Here is a 21,146-nt window from a genome sequence, read left to right on the forward strand (position 1 = left end):
ACGGTTTTCTAATTGCACGTTGCATACAAAGTTCTCCAGAATTCAGGCAAATACTAAAAAACTTGTGTGACCAACCAGGAGCGTAATTAGGATTCTACTCCACAAATTAGTTACATGGAAGCTAGCTGAACCTATTGCTCAGTGGCCTCCTATTCACTTCTGCACCAATCCCCAAACTGGTTCTCTTTTATAGAGCCAACTTCTGTGGGTGAGGAAGACAAGTTTTCGAGCTCCCACAGAGCTCTTGACGTGAAGAGGTGGTCCGGGTAACCTCACCCCTCTCACCGAACAGAAGATATTACCTCACCCACCTTGTTTCTCTAATATCCTGGGACCAATGCAGTTGCAACAATGCTGCATATCTTAGGCTGTCTGCATAAGTAAGTTGTGCCCCTTTTAACTATACCAATACAGTTAAAGTGGTACAACCCCCTTAGCGTGGGCTTTACATTGGTATAAAGCAACTTTGTACTGGTGTAGTTTAGTCCTGTATCAGAAGGGGGGAAAGCTATACTGGTATAAAGACATCTTTATATTGGTACAACTCTCACACTAGGGATTGTGCCAGTAGAACTATATCACTAAAAAAAATAAATAAATAAAACGGGGGGTGGGGGTGGGGTATCCTTACAACATCCCTGTGAAGTAGGGACTCAGGGCAGGAGGATTCCTGCTCCTACACAGAACCACATCAAAGTCAACGGAACCCTACACCCAGAGCCATCTGCAGACTTGGGGCCCAACAATTCCCTTGTAGTACAAGGTTCAGTGTTTGATTTTAGAAAGCTGTTAGAGGCATTTGAAACCCCATTGTCAGCGCGGTACTAGAGGACTTCACACTTACAGAGCATATATCCGGTGGTCTACAAGAGCATTACAAACCATAATGAAGACCCCTGAGTAGATGATATTATTAGTTCCTAGTTTACAGAGGAATAAACTATGCATCTGAAGAGGCGGGTTTTTTACCCACGAAAGCTTATACCCAAATAAATCGGTTAGTCTTTAAGGTGCCACCGGACTGCTTGTTTTAAGAGGAATAAACTGATGCACAGAGAGGTTAAGTGACTCAGGGCTTATCTGCAGGCAGAGTTAGACCAGTTTGACGAAAGGTGTTATTTTAAATTAATGTAGTAATCAGGTGCAAATGCTGTATGGACCCTTATTCTGGCTCAAACCAGGCTTATTTTGGTCTATGTTAGGAACAGACAGAAGGGACCGGATAGAATACCGCTTACTCTCCTTGGTATAAGTACCACCCAGTTAACGAGGATTTCATTTCTTATATTTGTGCCTAACTCAAAGCAGACGTACTTCAACTGTGTTGGTGTTGCCATGTTATAGGAAATCTATAGGTAATTTCTATAGGAAGAACTAACAACGAATGAGCTGGGCAGGTTTAAATAACGGACCCTTTCCTCCTAACTTGCCACCCCCACTCTCCCCAATAAGCATCTTTTGAAAAAAATTCCTTCTTGTGTGGGGGAAGGGGAGAACTAACTGGGCACAGAAGATACAAAGAAATACTAGCAGATGCCTTTATTTCCCCACTCTCCCTTTTACAAATTATGTAACCGAGAAGGCTACATTTCATTTATATGCCTTTGCTACGTGCAGTGCCTCAATAAAAGGGCTTAGCAGCGATAATTACATATGGCTCCGTTTATCAACAGAAATACCAAAGCGGAAACCTACTGAAAGCCAAACTTACATACACAAAACCACTTTAAAAAACAGTAACTAGATTTGCTCCTTAGAATTACTGAAGACGGCTCTCTACAGGTGCAGGGGTCCACCCAAATGGATCAGCTTACAAGGTCAGGACCCAAAAGCGTTCTACTACACTAGTTTATTTTAAAGCCACAGCTCTAACTCACACTTTAAAAAAAACAACATATCTATTCCTCAAAGAGGTAGCCATTCTGAAGACCTTCCTAACACAGTTCCAAGTTACGTACTAGTGGACCTGTATTTTCTGCTTCTCTTAAACTTCATGCCATTGCAGTTACACTTCCTTAAAAACTATCCTGAATAGTTTTGTCTGCATTGATGTTTGCACCCTTCAAATATTTCTTGTTATACTTCTTTCTGCTACCCTGAAGTTTATTTGCAGACTTCGCCTGTTCTGTAGAGAACCACCATTCATCAGTCAGAATTACAGTTTACTAACCGGTTTCAGAGTAACAGCTGTGTTAGTCTGTCTTTGCAAAAAGAAAAGGAGTACTTGTGGCACCTTAGAGACTAACCAATTTATTTGAGCATAAGCTTTCGTGAGCTACAGCAAACTTCATCAAACTATGGAGGCTGGCTCCTTAGCTCAAGCAGTGAATCCTTTTTTATCCTTAAAGGTCTCCAGTTCAGGTCTTGGTGCCAGCCAAGATGGTGGCTGTCAGAGACTTTAAGTCTAGAAGGGACCATCATGATCATCTAGTCTGACCTCTTGCAGGCCACAAAATCTCACCCGCCCACTCCTGGAATAGACCCCAACCTCTGGCTGAGTTATTGAAGTCCTCAAATCATGGTTTAAAGACTTCAAATGACAATTCACCACTTACACTAGTTTTAAACTTGCAAGTGGCCCCTGCCCCATGCTGCAGAGGAAGGCAGAAAACCGTAGGGTCTCTGCCAATCTGACCTGGGGGGAAAATTCCTTCCCTATCCCAAATATGGCAATCAGTTTGACCTTGAGCATGTGGATGAGACTCACCAGCCAGCCACCTGGGAAAGAATTCTCTGTAGTAACTCAGAGACCTCCCCATCTAGTGTCCCATCATGTAAGTTGTGGGCCTGCTTCTCTAGCTCAAGTCATAGAGATACACACCTTTAATGCTGAAGATTCCTGATTCAGTCCAAGATAGCAGCCATCAGATAGGTGGGCTCACCTGGAATTCAAACTGTTGTGTGCCTCAGGCCTTTGGGACAAGCTTTTTCTGTCCAGAGTAAGTATATAACCCACTGGTCAGAGAGTGTAATGTGCCCTTGTCTGTAATGTGCCCTTGTAATGTGCCCAAGCCACAGAAGATATGAGTCTGTTACAGAGCTTGGCTCCAGAGGCTTATACCTTTAGCTCCAGAGATCCCTGTTCAATCCCCTATGTGGGTTAAGATGGTCACCATCACATAATGGGAAGAGAATACCGTACGGAGTTAAACAAGCTTCATAGAGACGACGAGACTGCTCTAAGCATTTTCCTGTTTAATGGCATTTTGGTAGCCCATGAACTCCTAAAATAAATGACTTGGTTAGTTGCATCCGATGAAGTGAGCTGTAGCTCACGAAAGCTTATGCTCAAATAAATTGGTTAGTCTCCAAGGTGCCACAAGTACTCCTTTTCTTTTTGGGAATACAGACTAACACGGCTGCTACTCTCAAACCATCCATAGTTCTGAGTGTGTTGCAGCTCACTACCCACTCGCCAGAGAGTTACACAAACACTCCCCGTCTCTCACACGCACACACCGTCCTCCTCCTCAGCTCATAACCAAAGAAAATCTGACATTATATATATCTGTATCTATCTCTCTCTATATCTACATATCTTTTCTTCAGGAGTATTAAGATTCAGTTGTATTCTGAGTAGAACAATGCTTCTATCACCACCTCAAACACCTCCCTACTTAAATAGCGCATGTACGACCCACCTACCCCTGGGGCAGGGGATGAAATAATCCTGAGATATCATACCTACCCACCCCAAACAGAGGTCTAGTGTGCTCCAGACCCTGGTGAAACAACAGGATTCTTGGTGTTCTAGTTTATATCATGAAGAAGGCTGCTCAATAGCGCTCCATCGATCATCTTAAAATGCACTTTAAGCAGGAAACTGCCCCACCTCCAGTCACATGCAAACTCTGAAAAAAACGGATATTTGAATTACGCATACATGTAGTGTGATGGGTTCACCCTGGGGTTCCACCTGGAACTGGGGTACTACTGAGCCCTCTAACTCACCAGCCTGGACTCCCTCTCACACTGAACTGCTGTGACAAGCTGCAAAGCCCTCCAGCCTGCACTTTCAGCAGCATTCATACAGGTAGAGAGACAGTTTCAGATTACACACAGGCTCTCTGACCACCAGCTACTCAGCCTAGGACCCTAAAGCAGTATCTTCCTGCCCTGGTCAAATCTGGCCAGTATACGGGTTTAACACTCAGTCCACCTCTCCCTCAATGTGAAGAGAGCAATGCACACTTGTGGTAACCAAGTAGAGATTTTCCCCAAGCGCTCCAGTCCCCAAGCCTCACTGCCCAGGGCTGAAGCCAAAGCCCAAGGGCCTCAGCCCTGGGTGGCAGGGCTCAGGCTGCAGGCCCACTGCCTGGGGCAGTGGGGCTCGGGCTGTCTCAGGCTTCGGTCCCCCCTCCTACAGTCATGAAGTAATTTTTGTTGTCAGAAAGTGGTCGCGGTGCAATGAAGTTTGAGAACCCCAGCCATATACTCTGTTTTGCCCCTGCTTATTTTGAGCCCATGTCTCTCCAAATCTCTCCATTTATCAAGATCCTCTTCTAGCCCTGGCCTCAGACCACAAACCTAGAAGCGAAAGGCTCTGTATCCCCTTATGAAGCGCCTCCACACCCCACAGTCAATTCAGTCCCCCCGGGATTTCAGTATTTATCATCCACCCAGTGCACAAGACTGCCTTGCAGCATCCTGCTGATCTGCCATTTTCCTTCTAATTTGGCATCCTTGGAGTATTATTCAGTGCTTCCTCCACCAGTGTCTAGCGATTCTTACAAGATAATTCTAAGTCATGTTCATTATAAGATGATGGGAGTGCAGGACTCTGGCACCACGAAACACACAGAAAATTACACATTAGAAGAGACGCCAAGTGAAGCTAGACACCTAGCCCAATACTAGAATGTAGTTAGATAAAAAGAAAAGCACTAGGTGTCAAAATTAAACGTAACAAAAAGGCCCTATTCACTTGTCACTCAAATCCCACACAACTCTATTTAAGGCACTACTCAAGCAAATAAATGCCTGTTAAGCGTGCCTGATGCAAAACATGCCTCTCGTCTGAAAGTTCCCGAGCAGCTCAGGCTCCATTTGAATTATACTGGGGTATGTAAAAAGCAAGCAAAGGGATTTCTTTCACTGGAATGGGCAAACAGGTGTAACTTATCCCAACGGGCACTGTGACAAGGTGTAACTCCTGGGAGACGAGGAGTTAATGCCTTACTAAAGACAGACTTTGCCTGTATAAAGAGGGGGAAGGGATTAGGTTAAAGGATACAAAGATTCAGGCTGAGGGTCCCTGGTTTAAACAACTCTATTAAAAGCCAGTCCCTAATGTACTAAGGGGAGGGAATGGGGTTAGAGAAGTGAAATAGGTAATTAAGAGTTCTGATGAGGCTGGACTCCACAACGGGATTAAAGCCTGGTCCTACTTTAGCCTGAATGTGCTGCTTTGATTCAGACTTTTTTACACGAAGAGATGCTGTTCTTCTCTTCCAAACCAGACACTTCAGCCTCCACTTCACTCGCAACCTGCCCCTTTGCCAATGAGGTGAACAGTTCAGTAGATCTCCTCTCCCCAGACGTATTCAAAGATTTGTCGACCGGTGTTGATATACACCATGACAAACCCTCCTCGTTGCAGATATGAAGTGAGGGCACTTTGAATGTTCGGCAGCCAGAAGAGCAGTTAGTGTGAACCTGACAAGAACACCAGATAGTTTACACTAAAACTCTGGTAAGCACTTACCACATACTACAGTTGCCAGAGATCTGAGTGGCTCAGAGAACTGGGACCCATTTACCGTCTGCGAAGTCCCTGGTTCAAAACCACCTCAAATCAGTGACTGAAAATTGCTACTAGATGACAACTTGTCTCAATCAGTTTCTATGAGGAAGGGATACCCACAACCACCCCAATTGGCTGTCTCTGCAGAGAAGGCAAGGACTAATAGATGTGGTAAGTGAATTATCCTTTTACCCAGAGAAGTAGTCTCACATGGTTAGTGTTAAGGCATATTGACAGGCGGCCATAGTTTAATCCATGCTCCGTTGACAAACAAGACTTCATTCTCCAGGGCTGTCAAACAGATACAAATGAATAGCTTCAGAATATGGTTTTGATGCTGTAATGATCAGGAAAAGTAACCTGGTCCAAACATTCCTTGGCAAAGGCAGCTTTCCCCTGCTTGATAACTGAGCACTTCATTATGCTAGTAAGAAATACATCCTACTTTCAAGAAGAATGAGGCAATAGAGAAGCTAGGCAAGTTTCCATTAGTTACCCGGCTCAATCTTTTTGTTTTTTTGCAGCAGGGGGAGGGGGAAATTTGAGTCCCTGCTTTCTAGAAGTTCTCACATATTTGCTGTGTTAAAAGCCTCTCTTTTCACTAAGTTACCTCTAATAGCAAAGATGTTTCTGATAAAACTCCAATTAGGTTTTGGCAATCAAAGCACCTTAGACTCCATTAATTTTCCACCACATTTCCTTTTCTGGGGCAAGTTCTTTAAAATGGTTTTATTTTACTTTATTTAAATACTTGATTGTGTAAATTATAAACAATCTGTGATGCAGCATTTCCATTTGAAGCTCCAATTTTCATATCTCTGCTCAATGTGAAACATAGATGCAGTAAATTGGTTTTACTGAAAAAGCGTCAACAACATTTTAGTTCATTTAAATTTGCCTTGGGACCTGAATCTGCTCTTAGGCGTTGATCCTGAAAATAAGTATATATATATGTGCTTAATTTTATGCACAGGAATAGAGCCATGGAAGTCAATGGGATTGTTCAGATGTGTAACATTAAGTCTTTTTAGGATTGGATTTCCACACTGCTGTATAATTAGAGACCCAGTTCGCATCTGCTTCACTAATAAACTGAAGTAACTGTTTCCCTGCTTGGGGTTCTTCTTGTGACAATGCACAAGTGGAACATTAGCAGACTGGGAAATGCAATCCTGTTTGATGAATTTTTTTAAGTTAAAAGACAAATTTACATTAGAGAAGCAAACACATTTTCAAGTGACCTCCTTCCTTTGGTTTCCCAGTGAGGCATGTCTTGCCTACATCTGTCTTGAAGTTTAGAAATTCTTTGGGATGGGAACCATTTTCATTTTTGACTTGTGCAGCTCCAGTCGTATTGTTGTATTGTACAAGCATCAAAGATCATGCTGAAGGTTTGGAAAAACATTTTCACCTCTGTCCAGCCTGTTCTCATCTAGTCACACCTCATCTTCTGCAATGGTCAGAGTGGAGAGAAACCTTTGCTATACAGTCAGATCTAGCAGAGTAGCTTCATTTGGCAATGCTCAATTGGATTGTTTCTTTGCCGGTTCAAGACATGGAGAACGTGGAAGGAGGATGTGGAAAAAAGTAGCAGCAGAGAAATGTCAGCATGTTTTGGAATAAAAGAAAAGCCAGGTCCAGACAAACTGATTATTTAAACAATAGTGGGAAGAGCCAGGAATACAGGAGAAGGAAAGCAGTGGTAGGACTCCAATTTTACCATCAGAAACCAAGGATAATTGAGATGCACTTGAAATGACATCATTAAAGCTTCCATGCCATAACTAGTCCGACCACAGCAGGAGAATCATAGTAGAATGGTGCTCTTGTACGCTTCTGACATAATAGCTGCAGAGGGCATTACAATGTCAACTGAGGTTAGCATATACTACAAAGCAGGCTTCTGAATTTCCAGATATACCTGCGAAAGGTTAGTGCCCAGCTCAGAGAAATATCCAGGGTGGCATAAAGTACTTTAAATTCTCCCTCCAATACTGCTTGCCTATGTCAACAGTAATCCTCACTCTATCACTAGTAAAATATTACTGTATGATTAGTATATCATTTTAATAAAACCCAATACAATTCTAACAATAAAGCAAAATAAATGTACAGTGAAATACTGGCTGTAGTGTCAAATGGCAAGACTTCCATTGAATTTCAGTGGAACCAGGATTTCACCGTTGGTCTAGTATCTTTTTGTCAATGGCTTGGCAATAAAATGTATTCTCAGGGCATTAAATCCTAAAGGGGGGGAGGGAGACACATCAAAAAGATCCACACGGTTAAGATATTGATTTGGTGGGGGAGGGGAGAGAATCACCTAAAAATCTTTTATTTTGCTGCTCTCCAACGACAAACAAAAAACTGACTGCAGGAGTGCTAGCCTAGAAGTTAACATGCAGCTTTTTGTTTGTTTGTTAAGAAGGCCATACAATTATTAAACACAATCTGTAAACAATCTCTGCTACATACTGAACTAAAAAGGGAATGGATTCATTATGTAGGAAAGATTAATTCCGCCTGTGGAATTCTGTCTCAAAGGAATTGAGTGCAGTTTAAAGTTAGTTTGGACAAAACTCTAGGGCTAAACAGTCAAAAGAATCCCAAAGGATTTAGGCACCTAACTTCCCTTGTAAGCGCTAAGTAGCTCCTTTGACAATCCTAATCATTCCTGCATTGGTAGGGAGATAGAAGAAGATGATTTAAAATGTCTATCATCTCTATATTTTATGTTTCTAGGATAGCGCTATGTACCTTTTTTCGGCCCAACAATTTGCACAGTAGCCCTTTAATTATTTTAGCACCATAGGAGCCATCATCATGGACCAGGAGCCCACTTCTAAGACAACAGGCCATATGTTCCTTATCTATTTCTAGCAGTTGGATATAGTTAGAGGTGGTGAAAGATAATTCAAAATTTATTTCCTTTCTTTGCATTGAAGTTTTGACAGCAAATCAAGATCTGGAACTTTTTTAGCTGTTCTAGATACCATCCAACCATCAAAGAACAGGATATAGTCTACCAGCAGAAGCTCTCACACATTAAAATTAACTCACATATACAATCCTACTCTGAGAAATCAAGAAGGGTTGACTAAGCTATAAATTAAAAATCACATGAAAGGCTGATTGAAGCAGGAGTGTGTAAACATTCAATGTCCATTACACATTTTCCAGAAATTCCTGTAGTTCCAAGGTAGTGCATTTGACAGTGCTGAAAGCTTTTTTCATCTGCTCTTTATAACCCATCCCATTTAACCACTGCATTGTTAACCGTTGCTGAAAGCACTGATGCAACATGTTTGGGGAAGGGGCTGCAGAAGGTTAATGTTTTGAATTGGCTGGATCCAACATTAAGAGCCTCTCCGTTGCACGTAAGCATTGTATTGGAAGCAAAGTGTTGACCCCTTTTAAAAAAAAAACAAAAACCCACACACACCACCCAGCTGTACATATTCTAAGCTGGCTTGGACGCTGCTATTGTAGATAAGCAATGTCTTTATGAAATGTTGATGTGTTTTTGGAATGTTAGTTGAGCTCCATGAATGTCTCTTTGTAATACCCACTGACCTAGTTACCATACGCTGTGTTTGATTTAATCATATGTCTGGATATCCATATGGCTTGTACTGGTTTATCTGAACCTCTGATTAGAAAACCAAAAGGTGTTCCATCTCCACCTCTCTTCAATCAGCCCATTCTCTAGTGGCCTGGCCATCTACAAAGCTCTTGAGAGGTCATGTGACTATGGACGTTCTACAGTTCTCCCTAGCTGATCAGGATCCCAAAATCCTTAAGCAAAATGTGGGTGTTTCATTAAATTTGCTGTGCAACAGGCAAATCTTTACATTCAATATTGTAATAGGAATTTCTACACAAAGAAGCCCGTTTTACAGTGATATTGCAATAAAATACAAACATTACCTACTTCAGAAATAAATTTCCATGCATTTGCTAATTTTTAGATTTTGGGTTATAACCCCCCCAAAAATATATATAGCCGGTAACCCTGTTTAGATTAATTGAAAGCACACAGACAGAGTGATGGACACAGAGCTATTCCATAGCTCTGGCAAGCAAGGTTTTCATTTTGCAAGCTTCAGCTGTCAAAACTCTCCCATCCACACATATCTGGTTCACACAGATTCTTTGCACTGACCGAGTTTATCTGATTGGTTCAGTCAGGTGCAACAAAGAGACAGCAGCTGACATCACTGGTCAACCCCTTGTCTGGGCCTATGCTGAAGCTGTCAGCTGAAATCAGCATGGAGCGGAAGAAGCAATGAAAGACATTGGCATTTTCAGAGCGTCGTTGGAGTTGGAAGGGCTCTCTGGTAGGTCATCTCCTCCTTCCCTTCCACTGTGATGTCTGGCATAATTATTTCTAATGAATTCCCAATAGGAGTGTCTAGTCTAGCCTTGACTATCTCCAATTATGGACATTCCACTGCCTCTCATGCACAGCTGGATGCTAGATTCAAATATATCTATTATCCTTTCAAAGAATGCCGTCTAGAACAAGGTGGAGTTCTTTAGCTAAGAGGTACAGTACAAAGAATGTATGGCTTTATTCTCTTCTCACTCAGTGCTGTAAATCAGGTGTAACTCATTTAAATCAACAGCATCATGCCAGTGTAAATCAGGGCAATCCAAGTTAAACCTCCTCTGACTTTAAATTTAACCATTTAAAGTTAAAACCTATATGACACCTTTACAAATGATACCACACCACTTTGAGGCCTGTAGGCTTTGCTACTTGATATCAAAATGGAAATGTTAATATTTCTTCAGTTATGGGCCTTCCTACCTAGCATATACCACCACATCCTATCTCCACACAGAGTTACAATTAATATGCATTGTTTACCGCTTTGAACGGTTAGTGGAATAGGACCCTAAATGCTAGTCATTACACATAGCTGCATTTCGTAACTCACTAAATGGGTTATAACATATACAATTGTGATCCAGAAGGCTTAGAGGACAAAGGGCCCCATTTCTGATCACCCCACCCTAAGAACCAAGATCACAACTTTTCTAAGCCATGTGCACCCAACAACAAATGCTAACAAATTGTGATTATAAATGGAGTGCAACTATCACTCCACTATAATATGGGTCCAAGTTTTCTGAAGCGGAATCCAGCCTCCAACTTGTTTTTTCCCCAGGTTCTGAGTACAGCTGAAATATCAACATCCAGAGATAAATTAACCTAATTGTTTGCCATAAAACTATAGCTGTAAACTTAAAAACACACCTTTGATTTTCCCATCCTCACACCTTTTGATGGAGGATTTTAAGCTAGTAAGAGCTCCGGGGGACCCTGTTCATCTTTGATTTACAGCATCAGTGACACATGGCTGATAGAAAGGGTCTGAAAATGGTTGTAAATGGTAAGATGGCGTAACTTGTCCCACCCTCTAATTCATTTATACCCCACTTGAACTTACACAACCATTTAGTGGATTTTCCCAACTCATCTAGGGGAGTGGCATCTATGTATGCATGGATGAATTTGCAAAAAGAAAAGGAGTACTTGTGGCACCTTAGAGACTAACCAATTTATTTGAGCATGAGCTTTCATGAGCTACAGCTCACTTCATTGGATGCATACCGTGGAAACTGCAGCAGACTTTATATATACACAGAGAATATGAAACAATACCCCCTCCCACCCCACTGTCCTGCTTGTAATAGCTTATCTAAAGTGATCATCAGGTGGGCCATTTCCAGCACAAATCCAGGTTTTCTCACCCTCCACCCCCCCACACAAATTCACTCTCCTGCTGGTGATAGCCCATCCAAAGTGACAACTCTTTACACAATGTGCATGATAATCAAGTTGGGCTATTTCCTGCACAAATCCAGGTTTTCTCACATCCCCCCCACCCCCATACACACACAAACTCACTCTCCTGCTGGTAATACCTCATCCAAACTGACCACTCTCCAACTTTAAATCCAAGTTAAACCAGAACATCTGGGGGTGGGGGGTAGGAAAAAACAAGAGGAAACAGGCTACCTTGCATAATGACTTAGCCACTCCCAGTCTCTGTTTAAGCCTAAATTAATAGTATCCAATTTGCAAATGAATTCCAATTCAGCAGTTTCTCCCTGGAGTCTGGATTTGAAGTTTTTTTGTTTTAAGATAGCGACCTTCATGTCTGTGATTGCAAGACCAGAGAGATTGAAGTGTTCTCCGACTGGTTTATGAATGTTATAATTCTTGACATCTGATTTGTGTCCATTTATTCTTTTACGTAGAGACTGTCCAGTTTGACCAATTACCAATTACCAGCAGGAGAGTGAGTTTGTGTGTGTATGGGGGTGGGGGGGATGTGAGAAAACCTGGATTTGTGCAGGAAATAGCCCAACTTGATTGTCATGCACATTGTGTAAAGAGTTGTCACTTTGGATGGGCTACCACCAGCAGGAGAGTGAATTTGTGTGGGGGGGTGGAGGGTGAGAAAACCTGGATTTGTGCTGGAAATAGCCCACCTGATGATCACTTTCGATAAGCTATTACCAGCAGGACAGTGGGGTGGGAGGAGGTATTGGTTCATATTCTCTGTGTATATATAAAGTCTGCTGCAGTTTCCACGATATGCATCTGATGAAGTGAGTTGTAGCTCACGAAAGCTTATGCTCTAATAAATTGGTTAGTCTCTAAGGTGCCACAAGTACTCCTTTTCTTTTTGTGAATACAGACTAACACGGCTGTTACTCTGAAACCTGTCAGTTTGACCAATGTACATGGCAGAGGGGCATTGTTGGCACATGATGGCATATATCACATTGGTGGATGTGCAGGTGAACGAGCCTCTGATAGTGTGGCTGATGTTATTAGGCCCTGTGATGGTGTCCCCTGAATAGATATGTGGACACAGTTGGCAACGGGCTTTGTTGCAAGGATAAGTTCCTGGGTTAGTGGTTCTGTTGTGTGGTATGTGGTTGTTGGTGAGTATTTGCTTCAGGTCGCTATCTTAAAACAAAAAAACTTCAAATCCAGACTCCAGCGAGAAACTGCTGAATTGGAATTCATTTGCAAATTGGATACTATTAATTTAGGCTTAAACAGAGACTGGGAGTGGCTAAGTCATTATGCAAGGTAGCCTGTTTCCTCTTGTTTTTTCCTACCCCCCACCCCCAGATGTTCTGGTTTAACTTGGATTTAAAGTTGGAGAGTGGTCAGTTTGGATGAGCTATTACCAGCAGGAGAGTGAGTTTGTGTGTGTATGGGGGTGGGGGGATGTGAGAAAACCTGGATTTGTGCAGGAAATAGCCCAACTTGATTATCATGCACATTGTGTAAAGACTTGTCACTTTGGATGGGCTGTCACCAGCAGGAGAGTGAATTTGTGTGTGGGGGGGTGGAGGGTGAGAAAACCTGGATTTGTGCTGGAAATGGCCCACCTGATGATCACTTTAGATAAGCTATTACCAGCAGGACAGTGGGGTGGGAGTAGGTATTGTTTCATATTCTCTGTGTATATACAAAGTCTGCTGCAGTTTCCACGGTATGCATCCGATGAAGTGAGCTGTAGCTCACGAAAGCTCATGCTCAAATAAATTGGTTAGTCTCTAAGGTGCCACAAGTCCTCCTTTTCTTTTTGCGAATACAGACTAACACGGCTGTTACTCTGAAACCTGTCATAATGGATGAATTTGGCCCCTGAAGTCTTCTTTTATCCAAAGGTACTGCCGGATTCCCTAGGTCACTCCCCCCTTGTTCCCTCCCCCCTTGTTCCCTCCCCCATTCCTGTCTTAGTCCACCCACCCACTGTCCCTCAAAGGACCATCTTTTGAGATAGATGTGTGTGCAGTGTACAGGAACTGGGTGGCATTCCCTTCAATAGTTTGTGAGCCAGCTAGGATGACTCCCTATCCTCTACTGCAGAAGCCACTTTAACCCAACCCAGCAGCAGTGTATAGGTGTAACTATGCCTTGTAGTTGTATGTTTGTATATAGTTAGCAAACACAGTTGTTTGGTACCCAATGATATCTGGGTGGGTTTTACCCACCAACTATTTAAAGGGATATTACCAAACTCCTATATGCTGTAGAGGTGGATGCCACAATTCATTCTCCATGTCCCCTTTCCAGTCCATAGCTTCATTGTTAAGACTGCTAGAAAGGTTGATAATTATGATGGTGTTCACCTATATGACTTGCATTAGCAAAGTTCACAATTGACAAATCTCATAACTCTTATGCATCTACAAAAAAAAACAAAAACAAAAAAAAAGCCCAACTTTTTTTCAAAAGGAGCTTTAAAAGTTTTTTTTTTTTTTTTAATTCTAACAAAACAACAACCAGCAACACCACTGTCTCCGACTTCCACTGCTAAGACACGTTCTAGGGAATCACTAGTTTTACTGGCCATAAAACATTCCAGCTTTCATGAAAGTAAAAGGAGCCTAGTAGCAGAAAGCCACAGAAAAAGAGAGACACCTGCAAGTTAGACGTCAGGAATTCATTTGCTCCACTAAAGTTTCCAAATTAAAGGATTCTGGGGCTTGTTTAAGGAAAGGAAAATATCTAGACAGTTGTTGCCTTTTGATTAAGATAACGTATATTTTTAACTAACTGCATGCTCCTGAGATTGAACACTTCATTTTTGGAGATTTCAATGCCTCAAAATTAAACAGAAGACTGAAGACTAAAGACCAATCTAGCATCAGCTGCATCCATAGAAGCCCAATGAAACCAGCAAGGTGAATTTCTATAGAGCATAGATGAAACCTTGAAAATCCACTCACCTCAAAGGAAAACAGATCTTTCTGAGGCATGTATTGCTGACTTCTGCAGAATAAGCTCACTTTAAAAAACAAACAAAACCCCAAGCATCAAGTACATCAGAAAATAAAATAAAAAATCAGAAAAGTTTCACAAAAGAACTTGATTTTAAGATTTTCAAAATTTTCTGGCTAGCTCTGGGTTCTTGATCTTCTGGGTATGAAAAATCCTAGCCACATGCAAATCAAGGATAAAACCATACTATTATCATCTTCCTCAGTCTGCAGATAAAGCAGGTGCTCAGAGCTTTCCCAAGCCACCACTGAGTGAAGACTGATTAAAAACTTAACAGGCTTGCACTGCTGTTATTGGGAACCAAGCAACCAGCAGTGAAATAGACAAGACTCAGGTCAACTTTACTTGGCTACCTCCTGTAAGAGCTCTAAGTAGAGCCTGGGGCTCAACAAAGAACACCAAAAGGCAGAGCCCACCATCCCCCATACAGCAGCTCTTGACTGAAGAAAAAATGGAAAGGGGGTGAAAAAGAGAATCAGAGAGTGAAAGCTCCTGCTGCAATCCAGCAGGACAAGAGGAGCTTCAAGTTGATCATATTCCTACTGGTGAGAGGATATAAAAGATAGAAACGCTGAACAAGTTACAGAGACAATATTCTGGTAGGTATCCCAGCAGATGAAGCCTGGGTTTTCACTAGGACCTATCATTTTACTTAAATCCTCTACCTACAAAGACCCAGCTCCACAAAGGTAGTGGCAGTTAGGAGCCTACATATTTTCTGAGCCCAGGTGTCTAATAACACTGTCCACACCTTGGGGCAGTTCCTCAGGTGTTGTAAATTGACATAGCTTTAGTGAATTGAATGGAGACATGTTGATTTACAGCAGCTGAGGAGCTGGTATCTTGTATATAAAGAAGTGGGTGAGCCCAAAGAAAAAGTGACTATTTATTTTATACACTAAACATGCAAAACAGATATATGTCCTATTGAGTTTCTAATTTAGATGAGGCCTTGTCTAGGTACATAAGCTGCACTGGTTTAAACTTAAATATTGTTTTTAAACAGATTTAGTTAAATTGCTGAAAACTTTGGTGTAGATATTCTTTTCTAGTTTAAGAATAGCTTATTTTGCTTTAGTTTAAGCCTGTTCCTAATCTAGTTAACCTACCCTGAAATATGAGTGTCCACAGAGCCTTTGGCAGTTTGACTCAAATGGTTTAAAATCACACTTTTAGCTAAACTGGGGCAACTTTCTTGCACAGGGAAGCCTGAGTTAGAAAAGAAGTAGAAGGGAGAATGACCAGTCTTGGCAGAAGTGGAAGAAAGAAAACATGTAATGAAGAACCTAATGTAGGGGAAAAAAGGAAGAGATATAATGGGTGGAGAGAAAGAAAAGGACAAGAGGAAACAAACACTGAAAACAATACTGGGAAAGAGATTATTCTAGGAAAGAAAAGAGGAAGTGGGATGAGGCCAGCAAGGAAAAGCTAGTGTAACAAAAGCAAGGGAAATATATATACACTAAGTTACACTTTAACTAAAGGAGGCCTTGATCCTACAAACATGTACTCTTGTGTGCAAAGATAAGGGTAGGTATGCACATGTGTAAGTGTTTGTAGGGATGTACACAGAAAGCAGATGGTTTATGCTGCAAATGAATATAGTGCAAAAAACTATTTCTTTAAAGTGACGGGAAACGTGGCCTTAAGGTATTGTGGGGACAGCCTGGGCACATCTCATGCTGGTTAGCATAGCAGACTTACTCTTTAGGTTGTGTCTGGTAAATTTTCTGAGCTCTGGGACTTTCTATGTATAGGAAATGAACATTTATCGTTGACTACAATGTAAAAGTAAAATAATGTAAAACATTCATATTGCTGGAGGTAACATTTAAACTCCTTTATGTCCTTTCAGGTTTTACTTGCTTTTACAACACACCCAGATATAAATGCTATGCTGCAAATAATAATGAATTTAAACAAATAGATAAGTACATACAAACAAATACCATGAATAAGTAATCAGCCTCTTCTGACCAGGGAATTCAAAACACTGCTTGAATTCTTTTATACTCCTATTAAGACATAAGTATTTTGTATAAATGGTACAACTGTATTTTATTTTTTAAGTACCATTTGCTCACTGCATTGTTCCCCTCCATGTGGAAGCACTCTGTCCCAGCAGACATTAATCCCCTGGGGAAAGAGGGGCTGTAGGTTACAGATTATTCTATTGCCTTGAATATTACTAAGAAAAGTAACCAGTAAGGGATAATGCTAGTATGAAGGCTCCTAAAGCATCAGCTTCTTCTCAGTACAGATACCACCAACAGCTGTCTGGGTACTTTCCACTGATGGAAAACTTCAGTGCACCTGATATGGTGATTCTTCATCTATAATGAGAGGACCCTTAGAGTTGAAAATGATTTTTCTCTACAAGTGCTAACAGATCAGAGGAATGTTTGGCATCACCCCACCCAGGAATAAATCTGACACCCGGGCCGGAGCAAGACAAAAGAAATCTCCTGGTATTCCGCTTCTGCAGCCGGAGAAGGAGTCTGGTTCTCCTGGAAGCTGGGGACATGACCAGACAGAGCGGGTCGTCAGCATTGTCAGAACTGTCTAATCCTGTAGCAGCAGGACACCCCCTGGCAGGGGCGGGGGGAGAGAAACTGCAGCTCTTTAAAAGAGAGACACAGCACGCTGCTAGGGGAAAGCTCGGGGATCAAGCCTGCAACGCCTTCTCCTTTCAGAAAAAAATAAAAAAGACTTTGGAGCAAGCCCCCACCTCTTCAAGTGCCTGTCCAGCCAAACCTTAGGGGCCCGATTCTCTTGCACTGTAACTTCCTTCCCCCCCTCCCTCCCTGCTCCTTGCAAATGCACCAGCTCCTTCCACACACACCCCCCTGACAACAAAGCACATGCCCCCTGGCTGTGCATGGCAGGCAAACAAACAACAAACCCAGCCCCGCAACGCCTTGCAACCCGCAAAACTTCCCGTGCCGCCGGCGCCGCCCTAGGGTGGCCGAACCCAGGGACGCCCCCGCCCTGCCATTGTTCCTGGCAACACCCAGGCGGCGGAGGGCGGATTTCCATGGCCTCCCCCCGGGAGGGGGCGGCTGGGGCTGGGCGCGAGCCGCGGGGACGCCTGGCTGCGGGGGAAGCGGACAATGGCTCGTTGCGCGCTCCGCTGCGGAGAGGGGCGAGCCTCCCTGCGCCCGCTCAGACAACAATGCGGCCACCTACCTTCGCCTTCTGCCTCTGCTGGGCTCTGCCCAGGGCCAGCCAGCTCGGGGCTCCCCTCCGCTGCTCCGGCTGCTGCTTCTCCGCCCCCCCCTCCCCGCCACGCCGCCTCCTCCTCCTCTCTCCTCGTCCTCCTCCTCCCCCCGGTCCTGTGCAGCACGCCCGAGAGAGCGGCCGGTGCAGCGCCGTGTCAGGCGGCGCCTTGCAGAACCCGGGCTCAGCGGGCATCACGCCTCCGGCGGCGCCGGCTGCTCTCCAGGCTCGGCCCTTTCATCCAGCCCAGCCCAGAGCAGGGTGTCACTGCCCACCCCGCCCTTGCAGCTGCCATGCACGGGTCCCGCCTGGGCATTGCACGGAAAGCCCGAGTGCCCAGCGGGCAAACTCACCCCCCCCGCCCCCGTTGTATTGAGCTGCATGCAGCCAGCTCGAGCGAGAGCCTGTGCAATCCATGAGTGCAACGATAACGGAGTTTAACCAGCCTGGCTCACAGCTGCACTTGAGGCTGGGGTGCAGCAGGCTGCGGCATGGCACGCCAGCCACATCAGAGCAGGCTCCTGCTGGAGAAGGGGGATTTTTCCGCAGTTGGTCGAAACGCTTAGTTATGTTGTGAATGATTTGCTGTGGAGACACCTACCACGGAAGTTGTGCCTCGTGCCTGCCAGCTGGCTGCAGGACAAGGGAATCCCTCTCCCGCTGCCGTCAATGCAGTGAGTGGGAGCAGTACGGGAGCTCTGCCCTCGCCATCTGCCCACTCCTGGTCTGAGATCTGCTGCGTGCAATTAAACAAATATGTGCCAGGAAGAATGTAAGTCCTCCGGTTCAGTATGCCTACAGCAATTTAATATAGTGTCCCTCCACTTGAGAGTTATTGTTAACTGTGACTTTTAACATAGACAGTTTCTGTCTTCTTTCATTACATTATGGGGGAGATTTATATTGGACAACAGGTTTTAATAAAAAATGATCTATAGTATAGAAAGGCTGAATTTCATACTGTGATGTGAAATGCCAGGACCAAAAGACATGCACAAGAATACACATGCGTACTGTTGTATTACAAATACAGGCTTCTTACTCTCATAGGGTAATATCTGTCTACTGTACAGTAATGGGTCGACAACATAGTCTTTGGCTGTGGTTTGGTGGTTGTCAGGTAAACTGTAGGCTGGAGCAGATGATCTTAGAAATCTGACTTGTCATTCACACTAAGCAGCAAAATGGTAAGGCCTGTAGATTCTCAGAAAAAGGATTGTGGGTAAGCAGGCTGTGTGGAAAGTCATAGTGACATTCAGTTGTGAAAGAATTAAGAATATGTCTCCATTTCTCCAGAAATTTAGTATATCCTGTTGATATAGCTAAAAAATATTCCAGTGTACCATCCTGGTTAATTATGGGGTTTTTCTTCAAAATACTGTCTTTTTTAGAGACAATAGCTGCTAGCCCCACAATTGCTAAGTCTGTCTCCATATTTCCTATGGCTGTAGGTTACAGTACAGATATACTACCTTATATTGTATATAAACTATGTAGTGTCTTTCCTTTAGGCAGGAGTATAAATATAGCCAGACCTGCCTAAGCATTCTGCATATTATAGTTATTAATGTGCAGGCTTGCTCCCGGCCAAAGTGCAGTTTCCATCTTGCCAATGATTCAGTGTATTAAAGTTCCCTTAAGCTCATTGCACAATCTGAGCTAATGCTCTTCATACAACTCCCATTTTCTTTCCTCTCCTCCCACAGCGACCCCACACACATCAGGGCTCTCTGGCCTTATTTTTGCTGTCTTCAGGGTGCCTTGGTTTTTTCCCCTCCTTCTTGCTATTCTTCTAGGGCTCCAGCTTTGAGATTTGGGGGTGCCCCAAAATGCCCAGCAGGTTCTAGTGCAAGATGGTGATGTTTCCATATTTGAATCAAGCTGCCACAAGTCCCAGGGTGATGCAATGTCACAACACTATGTCATCGGCCTCTACTCACCATCTGACACCTCCCAAATCTCTCTCCTTTCCCCCCAGGACCTCACTTGTATCCCACTCCAACACACACTTCATTGCCATTGCCTAGCATGATTACCCATAGAAATGTTCATCCAATACACCCAGCAATTTCAAACACGGCTTATTACCTGCTCTGCAAAAACACACCTTGTGCACTGTCTCCATTGTATTGCTTCATTAGGGGAAATTACATTGACAGGTATTTCGATGTTACAGATGCATCCATTTGCTTTTCACAAATCGTCTCAAATCAAAGTCTAGAGACAGAGAAAAGACTAAATTTTAAATGTCAGCCAAACAGTACAGCAGTTGAATAAATGCTCTTTATCTGTTTTATAACTGTAGCATTATCAAATAAAAAAGGTTGTGGGGGAAAATGTGTCTTTGTAAAAGCCGTATATGGAAAATAAACGTGATTGCAGTGCAGTGCCTCATAAAAGGCACTTTTTACAAGACACACAGAACCAAATCCTACTCACCCAAATAGTGTTAGGGGCCCAGATCCTCCAAGGTATTTAGGAGCCTAATTTCCATTGATTTCAAAAGGAGTTAGGCACTTCCTTTGCAGATCTGGACCATCGGCTTCACATGAGCAAGGTGACTATGATTTAATCCATAGAGAAAGCATATATGTAAGGACACACAATTATTTATGACAGGTTTCAGAGTAACAGCCGTTAGTCTGTATTCGCAAAAAGAAAAGGAGTACTTGTGGCACCTTAGAGACTAACCAATTTATTAGAGCATAAGCTTTCGTGAGCTACAGCTCAGGAAGTGAGCTGTAGCTCACGAAAGCTTATGCTCTAATAAATTGGTTAGTCTCTAAGGTGCCACAAGTACTCCTTTTCTTTTTACAATTATTTATATGACAATAGCGCCTACAGGCCCCAACCATGAGCAGGACCTCATTGTGCTAGGTGCTCTACAAACAGGCTCTGCACTGAAGAACTTACAGGCTAAAGAGACAAACTAGACAAAGGATTGGAAGGGAAACAGGGCTCCCAAAAGGTGACTTGCCCAGTGTCCCATAGCAAGCCAATGACAAATCCAGTAATAAGAAGCCAGGTCTCCTTCCTTCCAGTCCAGTGCCCTGTCCACTGGGTCATGCTGTCTCTGTGCTGAATTACAAAACAATCACTATAAACAAATTAAACTAATTTAGAGACAGGTCTGAGTCACAACCTTTGGATCTGGTATAACGTCTCCCTAGTTTCAGTGGTGTTCTGAACCAGGGGAATGGTTCAGACCCTTCTCTAAATTACAATGGCCTGAAGAGCTCATACCATTTCACATCAGCATTCAAATCTTTCTGCGTCTTATTTTATGTGGCCTAATACTCAGCTTCTCTGCCAGGCTTATCCTTCACTTCTATACCAGGCTGGCCCAAAGCAGCCTCTTTGAGAGGCACCATT

At 43.2% G+C, this 21,146-nt stretch overlaps 1 protein-coding gene across 1 annotated transcript in view; it reads right to left on the reverse strand.

Annotated features, from left to right (window-relative positions):
* FRMD4B (FERM domain containing 4B) overlaps positions 1–17,969 on the reverse strand; it is a 198,167-nt gene extending 180,198 nt beyond the window's left edge. The window contains exon 1 of the mRNA XM_073351063.1: positions 17,745–17,969. Coding sequence (XP_073207164.1) covers positions 17,745–17,969 — 225 coding nt within the window. The remainder of the gene's footprint in view (positions 1–17,744) is intronic.
* Between the last annotated feature and the right edge of the window lie 3,177 nt (positions 17,970–21,146).

This window comes from Lepidochelys kempii, chromosome 7, assembly GCF_965140265.1.
Source record: "Lepidochelys kempii isolate rLepKem1 chromosome 7, rLepKem1.hap2, whole genome shotgun sequence".
NCBI classification, from domain to species: Eukaryota; Metazoa; Chordata; order Testudines; family Cheloniidae; genus Lepidochelys; species Lepidochelys kempii.